The following is an 11,109-nucleotide window of genomic DNA, read 5'->3' on the forward strand; positions in this document are numbered from 1 at the left end:
TTTTCATCCGTGAAGAAAGGCTGATGAGAGGATTAATAATGTCATTAGAAGCATTTAGTTGACTTAAAGAAAGATTTTAGTATTGTTGTAATTAATAATTTGTGGAGATTCTTAAGCTCCGCGTAATCTTCTTCAATTTCCATGTACCGCGTGAACAAACATTATTACCTCTGCTCCACCCTAACGCCTTTTACTAATCAACTACACAATTGCTAGTACACGCAAATGTTAAATTTAACGGTGACAGCTAAAGCCCCGTGAGATTGTTTTGTATGATTAGTTAGTTAGAACACAAGGGAATTGTGGCATATGCCCTCAGATGGCTCAGCCCCATGCTCTGTCTATTCTTTTCTTTTTAATCATCACCCCCGGCCCCATATTAATTAGTTGTTGGAAGATAGTGACGGTGCTTGTGTGCGAAATTCACCCTTGAAATTCAGTAAGGGTCAAATGATTTTAGTAACAGCAGGCAGTGCCAGTGCCTGAGTTTTGGGTTTATAGGGTGACAGAGTGTCAAAACCACGTTCTGTCTCCTCTCCACAGGAAATGGAACCCATAAGCGCCTCGGTTTGCAACCCTAAACCCACATGCCTTGTTATTTACTTTAATCCTTACTGCCAGCTCCAACACCTAATATTTATTCGCGGATCCAGTCCCCTCTTATCCATCCCCTCGTGCGCCTTACTTCCTTTATATACTACCAATCTCCCCTTTCGCCTTGTCAAACCACACTACTCTTAACACATTTCCAATTCACAATCAAAGATGGTTGGCGTTTTCAGGCGTTCACTTTCTTTCCCAAACAAACCCACTACCCGTCCTTCTAAACCACCCATTTCTCACCACATTAGATCCATCTCTCTTCCATGCCGATCTCATCCCTTAATTTCCCAACTCAGGGATGAAATCACTGACCTCAAATCATGGTCTTGGAATCCTGATAACCGAACCTCCGCTTGGCTTTGTGATGGTTTGAGCCGCCTAAAGGACGTTCATGATTCTCTGCACGACTTTCTTCAGCTTCCGCAAACACATCAAGTGTTAAGCCATAAGCGTGAATGGGTTGAGAAACTCCTCGAAGATTTCTTGCGCTTCGTTGATGCATATGGGATCTTCCAATCATCGTTCCTCGCACTCAAAGAAGAGCAACTCGCGGCCCGGATGGCTCTAAGGAGAAAAGACGATTCAAAGATGGCCGTGTATTTGAAAAGTCGGAAAAAGATGGCTAAAGAGATAGCTAAACTCGTATCCTCGATCCCATGCACCGGTCCATACATAATTCCTGGATCAGCTGTGGTGTCTATTGCAGACACTGAACTGACTGGCATTATCAGCGACGTCATCGAGGTGACAGTTTCAGTCTCGGTGGCCCTTTTCAATGGAATATCCATGTCATTTACGTCAAGAAAATCGTCATGGATGGGGGTGACATCGTCGAAGGAATCAAAGAAAGTCAAGATGGAGGAAGGTATAAAAGAATTCCAAGAAATAGGAGAAGCCAACATGTGGGGTTTGAGGAAGAAAGGAGAGGAGGAAGTGAGGATGGTTTTGAAGAGAATGCAAGACTTGGAAGGGTGCATAGCTGATGTTGAAAGTGGGAGTGAAAAAGCATTCAGGAGTTTGATAAACACTAGGGTTTCGCTGCTCAATGCTCTCACCAACTAGGAAGGGATCAGAAAGGAAAAACAAGTCTCACAGACATAATACAAAATAGAGATGTAATTTAATTTTAGTTTGTGTAAACATCTTCTCATCTTATGTCTTTTTTCTCCGGCAGAAAGGAATTAAAATTGTGAAAATTTAGTGTTCAAAAGTGCTTGCACAGAGACATGTTTTCAATTGTGTACAGTCGGTAACTTTATTATCATTATTTTGTATGAATTGGACATCACTTTGTTCTTAATAGGAGATTAATTTGTTGGATGGTTTTGTAAAAGTTTACGATTTTAATAACTAAATAAAAATTTTAAGTGTTCACTTTCCTTTTCCCTTCATCTTCAATATTATTAAAAGGAATTTCAATTTTAGCAATAAAAAGAAGAAGATAATGCTTCATTTCTTAACTAGGTGTTCTTACATTCAAATCAAATGGGCAAAGTTAAGTCATTAGCTTTTGACAATAACAAAAGTGGAGACATGACCATTCACCTTATATTCTCCTCAATAAAAGAATGAGTAATTAGATTTTCTTAAAATAAAATTATTGAAGTATTTTTGTAAAGCAACCTAATCAAATTTTAAATTTTCAAAATAAAATTTATCTCAACCCAATCAAAATTTAATTCAATTAAATTAGAAAATCTAGCACACATGTATGTTGTGAAAACCGCATATTTAGAACACAAATTTTTACTTATTTGAATTATGAAATGACATTTCGTAATATTTCTAAATAAATTGGTGTCCAATCATAAACAGATTAGATTAAATTGAGTGGAAATGAAACAATTTTTAAAAAAAGAAAAAAGAAAATGTGGTATGCACGTTTGAGACATGGAAAAAAAATATAATTTCATTATAGTACATGCAATAATTCTAGATGATTTCATTTGATATGATGATTTTAAAAGACAAAAATGGTAAATCAATCGTGAGTTTAGGAATGGTGCAAATAATTGGGGATAGCTTCAATTCAATGATCCCTTCAGCTTGACTTAGAATAGAAATTTTGGATTCTCCACCGCCATTGACAGCAGATTGATTTTAGGTATGTGCTTGGGCACTCTGCAAAAGCAAAAGTACAGAGATAGCCAGCATCTAACTAATTTGTGGACCCTTAGTTGGTGTCTCAATTATCTTGATCTCATTAGCTAATGAGAAGAATGTGCAATTAATTGAACAAAAGAAATATTTTATCACCTTCATCACCTTTGATTTCCTCCAATAATTGTAGTTATTTGGAAATTGGGAGTTGGAATTTTGATTTTTTTTAATTAAGAAGTTGTTATTTTGCCAGGAAATCATTCCAATAAAGCAAAAGAAAGAAAGTTAAATATGTTTTTGAGTTAGGGACCTCATCTTTCAATTTTTGTAGGATTAAGGTTGTGTACTTGTTCATCATTGAAGACCTGAAAAGTGAAAGGTATTAAGATAAAAATAATAATTCTTATATTGTTTTTTTTAATGTAAATTCTAGTAAGTTTTGGGTATAAGTTACACTCTTCAAAGGAGAACTCAAGTTCAAATCTTAAAGACAATGTTGTTAGGAAAAACAACCACAAATAGGGATGACAAAACATGAGCCGTGCTATAGAAATTTTGAGTTGCTTTGCTATGAATAGAGTGGATTTTTAAAAAAATAAAAGTGGATGCGTAGTAAGGCGGGGTGGATATTTCTTTTTGGGACCGTGGGTGTAAAATGGCTATGGTAATTGCTTGCCCAACCCACTTTACTTCACCCTTGTATATATATAACTATTAAAACAGTAAAAATATAGGAATGTTTTATAGAGAAACACATTTTTATGTTGCCTCTAAAAAAGTTGAAAACATTAGAAATAACTAACAAAAAATTAATTGAGGTAGGATGGGGGTGGATGCATACAGAGGTGATAGTGGTTTTCTGATTACACATCTATATTGAAGTGGGGCGAGTGATGGGGTAAAAAGTGCCAACTATGGAGTAGGAGTGGATTTTGCAACATTTGTCACTATCTCACTCTATCGTCATCCCTAACCACAAATCCTAAAAAATATTAGTACCCAACAATGTTGTTTGAATTGAACCAGATCGGCTGGTTGAACCTGTTAAAAGGATTAGACTCGTTGACTTACAAATCGATATGAATTGGTTGAAAATGTTTTCTCTACCTTTTTTATATGAAATTTAATGATTTTTAAAACGATTGAATAGAAAATTAATGGGATGATGGATTTAATTACCGATTTAGTTCTGAAAACATCTGTCCCATGAATAGTAATACGGACTAAAATGATACATTGGTTGTATGAATAATTGTACCCCTTCTCTCTTGTAACAAAAAAAGAAAAAGAAAAAAGGTACAGCCTTCTGGGCCTAGTACTTGTAGTCTATCTTTCAATTTTAGTTTGAAAATTGAAACTAAAGAAGGCGGACAATCCCAACCCAGTAACCAAACTTGGGGTTTCGTTTAGGCCCCAACTTATTTCCACTCTAAAGACATGATGACAGCAAATTTCTTTTCCTTGTGATTTTTGAAGTAGAAAGATTTAAAGTGAAAATAAAGAAGAAGAGAGTGTAGTAGAGATGTAGGTGAAGTGGGACATCCACATTGCCATTCCTGTTGTGATTGTGAGATTGTGGGATTTAATCCAAACCCGTGACACCTGTGGGATTTACATCATCATTCAATCCATTTGTTGCTATGATTACAATGTCCAATTCCACTTCCTAGGTGAGACAAATTTTGGTGCTAACTTTATTTGAGAGAGTTAAAAAGAAAAACGGTTGCCCCATGACCCCTAACACCACTACAACCAACATGGTGTCTCCTCCTTCTCTATTTTATTTTATTTACCTAATAAATTTAAGTGCATCATCTTATTTACTCATACTAAGCATCACATCCTGTTGATTGAGCCGTTGGGATCTGAAAATGAATGGCACCTGCAATTTCTGGCTACTAATAATCAGAGAAGTAGGAGCTACCCCTGATGTTGAAGGGTAGACCCACACCTACTCCTACTCCTACAATCATGTGATTGCAGTAGCAAAATATGCTTCTAAATTTAGTTTTTTGTTGAAATTTTGCTATTTAAGAAGATTTAAAATCTTTAAAAGAAAAGTGGAGATTAAATTCAAAATCTAAAAAATTATAAAAAATTGAAGTATATTTTATATTTACTTGGTCAACATCTAGAAAGATAGGCTTTCCTAGTTATTAGGATTTTGTTAAAAGCTTGGGCAGGACCATGCCTCCTCCTCTACGCATTTCCCACCTAACCTTTTTAAACTGTCTGTGTCTGTTGATATCTGGGTGTATATGTTTTTTTTTTTAAATATGATCTTTGGTCATTCAATTTTACAATTAGATCTATTTTGGTGTTTATATTTTTTGTTCATTTTAGTATTTAAATTTGATAATTAAATTTATTTTTAGTCCCTAAACTTGATTTTGTTAAAAATTTGATGATGTAATCAATATTTTTGAATTGGTTGGTCAAACTAATTGCAACGAGAACTGATTGGTATATTGGTTCAAACAAAGAGATTGAACCAATTGTATTAGAAACTACTTGAAATAGATAAAAATTGAAATTTGGAACAAAACCTGGTAGTTGAAGGGGTTGAACCAATTGTATTAAAAATTACTCGAAACAAGTAAAAATCGAAAACTAGGACAAAAATCAATAATTGAATAGGTTGAATCGATTTGTTTTTTTCTAGCAGTTAAATCAATTAAATCGATTGAATCAAAAACCAACGGTTTGACTGTTCCAACCACTGATCTAACTATTAGAATATTGTATATGACACTTTAAAATTGTACCATGTAATCATCTAAAAATTGATATAAATTATTTGATCTTCAAGTAACAATGTAATGTAATTTTAAAGTATTGCATCATCAAACTTTTATATTTTTTAAATTTAAAAATTAAAATAAATTTAATTATCAAATTCATATATCAAAATAAATTAAAAATATATAAATACCATAATAAACTAGGTTTTCAAGTTCAATAATAAAAAATCCATCTCTTTTTAATTACGTAGAGAGAGATAATGTTGAGATGTAGATGCAGGTAGAACAATCCCCATTAGAGTTAGCAGATTCAAATGGGCATGCGAACGTTAAAAGCTTGCTTGTCTTTTGTTTCAGTTCTGCAAAAAGTATCATTCCCCAGGTCAGGGCTGGTGAAAGCGAATTTTACCCTAATGGGTTAACAGTTAAACTCCATTTCCACCTCATTGGGACACAGTAAAGATTCTGCTGACACCGCACCCCCCCCCCCAGCTTTTGGTTCAACCAATGGTAAAAAGTTAAATCATCATCATCATGCACGCACAAAAACAACAAAAATTAAATGCATCATGATTTCCCTTTATGGTTTATTTTCAAATATGAAATCAATACCAGCTTTTGCCTTGTCAAAATCATCATCATCAGATTAAAATGGCCATATTATAGGATTAAGACGTTGCTAAAAAATTGGGTATCATTCATTTGGTCACTTCCGTATTTACTTCACAACTCACTCCGCAATTAATTAAAAGTTATAGGTCAAAAAGCTACTCTGCTCCCTCTCAATTTTTGATATTCAACAAATTGGTCCTTCTTAAAACAGTAGAGTAATTTAATCTCTATCAATTTCGAAAGTGAGCAGCTAAAAATAATTAATTATAATGTTACATTTTTATAATTAGTATAGTAACAAATTTAGCTATCAAAGTTTATACTTTCTATCAATTTAGTCTTTGATTTAACTAGTTTATCCCATAATATTTTCACAGAATTTATAAATATCAAGGCTTACTTTATTATTATACCAATAAAAAGTTATGTACAATATCAAAATTGAGAGGGACTAGAGATGTATTTTTACCAAAATTATAATTTCAAAACGGTACCTGCAAAGTTTTGTCAATTTGGAAACCATGCCAGTCTATTTAAATACACCAGAATCGAAGTGAACCTCATCGCCTCCGTAGCAGCCCAAGTTACAACGAAGTGAACCTCATCGCCTTCATTGAATCCGTCGCTGCTCGAGTAACCCTCAAGGCTTCTATCTGGGTACTTTTCTTTCTTCCATATTTTCTCTTTTCCTTGATATACCAACACAAAATCTAACTCTGAAAGTTTTTTTTTTTTTTTTTCCTTCCTTTGTAATATTCATCAATGAAACCAGTTATGCAGTAACCATATTATTGACATTTAGGAAGACAGTAATTTCTAAAAACTAGTATTGAAAGCTAAAAACCATAACTCCAACATGAATGTTTTGTTAGCTATGGTTTCCATCTTTGTGTCCGGGTACAACTTTGAGACATTGGAGTGAACCCAATTATAGAAATTTTTTATAACTTCATATTTATTAATAATATTTTAGTATAAAAAATATTTGGTTAGAAAGTGATTTTAGATAATCAATAGGGCTAGTGTATAAATACATTTAAAATGATAGTATAATAATCGTGATTAAACCCTTTTATTCATCATAATTTTAATATGATTGATCAGGATATTATTATATATAGCATTCACTAACAAAATCCATTTAAAATGCAAATTATACTATTGGCTTAAACCAAAAAAAACCCAAATTATAGTGCTTTTCCTTCTTAGATACCTGACCTCTTTTTTTTTTAAATCATTTTAGGTATTTCTGTTACCATAATTGATCCTTCCGTTATCAAAATTATTGAGTCAATCATTGCCTGTCATGTGGTATTTAGGATTTTAAAAACTTTAAAATATATATATAATAAAAGCTTAAAATAAAAAGAAATATAATAATAACCTCAGTAAAAATAAAATAGAAAAACAAAGTTAAGTTCCATGTGGGAGTTTGAATTAATTCTAGTTTAGGGGGGTTGGCTACAAATTGCAAGGGATTCCATTTTTCCATTAATAATGAACCAACATAAAAATTTTCAAATATTAACTAATCAATCATATTCTGTCACACTGAAAATAATATTTTATATTAAATTTCTTATTGCTTTTTGTTGTCAAATCGTTGATTATGCACAATACTTATATGTTTCTAACTTGAATTTTATTAAAATGAGAGGAAATGGACTAGTTTGGATGAATATGGAATTATTACCCATGCATATTTCATAATAGTAGGTAAAATGCAAATGAGTTTAGGTATCTACGTGGCGGTACAGGTAACGATTGAGTCAAAGATTTGTTTAAGCCTATTCATAGACTTAATATTAAGTACAAATTAAGAGGAGATGAAAAGAATACCTTTGGGGTACTAACAAGAAACTTAATTAATTATGTACATAAACTATATTTTGGATAGATGAACATTCTATTTAATTTTGTAATTTTCTCAATTATAGGACAAAATGTTAAATTTTAAAAAAATAAAATAAAAAAATGCAAATGACGGGGATCAAGAGTGCAAAAAGAAAAAAAAGGAGAAATATGAAAGATGTATACGTTATCCCTATGCCCGCAACCTTTTTCACTTTGTATAAAAGCGTACAAAATTGGAGTAAAAAAAGGGTTTTCACAGAGCTGTCGCTTTTACCGGAGGAAATGTGAGTTAAATTCTGAAATTTGAATGCTGTCTGTCACTTTTACTTAAATAAAGGCTATTGAAGAAAAACATGCTTTCAGTACCTTGAAAATCTTGGCTTCTTTGATTTTAAGCGTTATTTTATTTTGCATGCAGGCGGAGAGGGGTTCTATTCATGGGCTGCGCCGCCTCTAAACTCGACCAACTCCCGGCGGTCTCTTTTTGCCGCGACCGCTGTGACATCCTCGACGACGCTCTCCGGCAGAGCTACGCCCTTGCCGATGCACACGTGGCATACATGCAATCGCTCAAGACTTTGAGCCCCACTCTTCGGCATTTCTTCGATCAATGTTTCAAATCTACGTCTGGCAATGACTCCGCCGTCTCCACCGAGAAACCGCCGAAGCAAGCTTCTCCCCTCTCCTCGCCGGACCGTTCTCTCTCGAGTTCAAACTCAGATTCGCACATTCAGTTCGATACTGATTTGGAAGAGGATGAGGCAGACAAAGATTTCAGTACTTCTTTAAACGAAATACATTCAAGTTATCATAATCATGGCATCCTTACATCCTATTCTTTGCCTAATCCTAATTACCACGGTAATACCTACCAGAACAGCGAATTCAGTGGTTCAGGCTGGAAAACACCGCCACCTCCGGCTCCGAAGAGCGCAGCTTGGGATTACTTGAATTTTTTTGATGAACTTTACGAGAGATACGAGTTGCCTTATACTTCGAGCAAAGCTGTGAAGAACAAAGAAGGATCTAATGACGATGAAGCACAGCTAGTAAAACAAATTCATGGAGAAGAAAAATCCATTGCAAATGATAGAAAAGCAAAAGGAGAAGAAAAGCCGAGAGGAGAAACTGTTTCAGTAAAGAAGAAAGTAGATTCAGCGACCGAGAAAGTTGAGAAGACGACTGATTTAAAAGAACCCAAAGTTCAAAACGATAAACTAAGTGTTTCTGAGGTAATGAAAGAATTGCAGGTTCTGTTTGAGAAAGCTTCTGAGTCCGGAAACGAAGTTTTGAAAATGCTCGACACTGGAAAATTTCGTTACCATCACAAAAAATCTGTTTATCAAGGTGAGGTCTTAAAAATTCCCTTAACAAACAGTGGGTTTGGAATTTCAATTGCAAATAGTTTTGATGGTTTGTGTGATGTAGGTTCTACCCAGATACTTCATATCATTACTTCAAATTCATCGGAAACAGAGACCTTACTGTCGAAAGACAAGGTTAGTTCAACGGAGAACGATGAGATTGATAATGCACAGAATCTATCTTCCATTCTCAGGAAATTGTGCATGTGGGAGACCAAACTCTATGACGAAGTCAAGGTATGGGTCATGAATCAAAGATGCTTTTGATTTTCACTTTACCTTTTTTAACTTTTACTTTTACTTCATGTTTGAAGGCTGAGGAAAAGCTGCGTATAATTCATGCAAAGACGTGTAGGCAGATGAAAAGCTTGAATCAGAAGGGTGGTAATGCTCGCAGAGTTGATTCCACTAGAACTTTGATAAGGGCTGTATCTACTAAGATGAGAGTCGCAGTTCAAGTTATTGACAAGGTAGCAGTTACTATAAATAAGCTAATGGATGAGGAGTTGTGGCCAGAGGTCAATGAACTGATTCACAGGTACATTTTACAATTCCCAATAACTCAATGAATTGGTTGAAGAAAGGTGACTAACTGCAATTTACTTTGTTTTTAGATTGTTTAGAATGTGGAAGGTAATACTAGAATGCCATAGCTGTCAGTGCCAAAAGGTTATGGAAGCCAAATGTTTGGATTTCATTGCTCTGAATGATAAGCTTAATGATTCTCATCTTGAAGTGGCAATGAGACTAAAGCTTCAACTTCAAAACTGGAGTCTTAGTTTCTTTAGTTGGATTGAAGCTCAGAGGGGGTTTGTCAAAGCTTTGAATGGTTGGCTTCGAAGATGTCTCCTATATGAACCTGATAAAGCAACAGATGGAGTATCACCTTTATCTCCTGTTAGAAGCAGAACACCAACAGTGATTGTGATCCTTAATATGTGGTCGGAAGCTATGGATAAAGATAAACTGCCGGAGAAGGAAGTGGGTGAAGCGGTACATGGATTGTTAATGAGTGTGAACCAAGTGGTGGAACAGTATAATGTAGATTTGCAGCAAAGGATTATTGCTGATAAGGATATGGAAAGAAAAGTAAAGATCTTAGAAAAAGAGGGGCAAAAGATGCAAAAGTTAATGCAAGCTCAAGTGAAGAAGATGACACGGATCGCAAGGGAAGAAAGCGATGTCCTTCTACCGAGAGACGCCACGCCTCGTAGTGATATCAGGGATGCTACTAGTTTAGTAAATGGTCTAAAGCAGATTTTCATGGGAATGGAGAAGCTTGCTAACCATTCCAGGCAAGCTTATGAGGAGCTTCATAAATACATGGAAGAGAGCAGGGCCACTCAAGAATACCCTTAAACATCTCATGCTTAATGTATAATTGCTTAGTTATTATGGAAAATTATTAGATTGTGGTATTGGCAGGGGATCTAAAACTGGCTGATTCAGACTTGGTTTACCCTGATGCATGGCTCTGAAATAACTCATAGCTATTGCCTTTTTGAAGATCAGGTTTTGATTGTATTTTGCCTAAAATTTGCCAATGTGCTTCGGCAAGGTAGCCAATTTTTTATATCGACAACACTGTATACTAGCCACCATATTATTAATTTCTTATTCCTTTTTACCTTTCATCCTTCCATTGTTTAAGCAAGTCGGTTCGATAATTAGATAAGTAGAATTTAGATTGTTGCAGGGAAGCTAGTTTCTTGATTACTTTTTAAGGTTAAGCTAGAATCAATTAAATTTATTTAGTTAAATTAAATTATTAGTTCATATTCTCCAATTAGATTATTCTAAGTGTTTATACTTTTTTAATTTTGAAATTTCAATCT

The 11,109-nt window shown here is 34.4% G+C and overlaps 2 protein-coding genes across 2 annotated transcripts; both read left to right on the forward strand.

Annotated features, from left to right (window-relative positions):
• The first annotated feature begins 479 nt into the window (after positions 1 to 479).
• LOC105783844 (hypothetical protein) lies at positions 480 to 1,813 on the forward strand. The gene has a single exon (XM_012609529.2). The coding sequence runs from the start codon at positions 766 to 768 to the stop codon at positions 1,663 to 1,665; it is 900 nt and encodes a 299-aa protein (XP_012464983.1). The 5' UTR covers positions 480 to 765; the 3' UTR covers positions 1,666 to 1,813.
• A 4,774-nt stretch (positions 1,814 to 6,587) lies between these two features.
• Positions 6,588 to 10,908, forward strand: LOC128041801 (nitrate regulatory gene2 protein-like). The gene is made up of 5 exons (XM_052632195.1): positions 6,588 to 6,713; positions 8,329 to 9,257; positions 9,339 to 9,511; positions 9,589 to 9,812; positions 9,889 to 10,908. Exons 2-5 carry the CDS (start codon positions 8,348 to 8,350, stop codon positions 10,631 to 10,633), a joined length of 2,052 nt encoding a protein of 683 aa, XP_052488155.1. The 5' UTR covers positions 6,588 to 6,713; positions 8,329 to 8,347; the 3' UTR covers positions 10,634 to 10,908.
• Positions 10,909 to 11,109: the final 201 nt, after the last annotated feature.

The sequence above is a fragment of the Gossypium raimondii genome, chromosome 1, assembly GCF_025698545.1.
Source record: "Gossypium raimondii isolate GPD5lz chromosome 1, ASM2569854v1, whole genome shotgun sequence".
Classification (NCBI taxonomy): Eukaryota; Viridiplantae; Streptophyta; class Magnoliopsida; order Malvales; family Malvaceae; genus Gossypium; species Gossypium raimondii.

What these genes read in the sequence shown, in the direction of transcription:
- LOC105783844 (XM_012609529.2), top strand. Translation starts at nt 766, where the DNA reads ATGGTTGGCGTTTTCAGGCGTTCACTTTCTTTCCCAAACAAACCCACT.
- LOC128041801 (XM_052632195.1), top strand. Translation starts at nt 8,348, where the DNA reads ATGGGCTGCGCCGCCTCTAAACTCGACCAACTCCCGGCGGTCTCTTTT. An exon ending in CAAAAAATCTGTTTATCAAG is followed by an intron (nt 9,258 to 9,338) that starts GTGAGGTCTTAA and finishes TGTGTGATGTAG; the next exon opens with GTTCTACCCAGATACTTCAT. An exon ending in GTCAATGAACTGATTCACAG is followed by an intron (nt 9,813 to 9,888) that starts GTACATTTTACA and finishes CTTTGTTTTTAG; the next exon opens with ATTGTTTAGAATGTGGAAGG.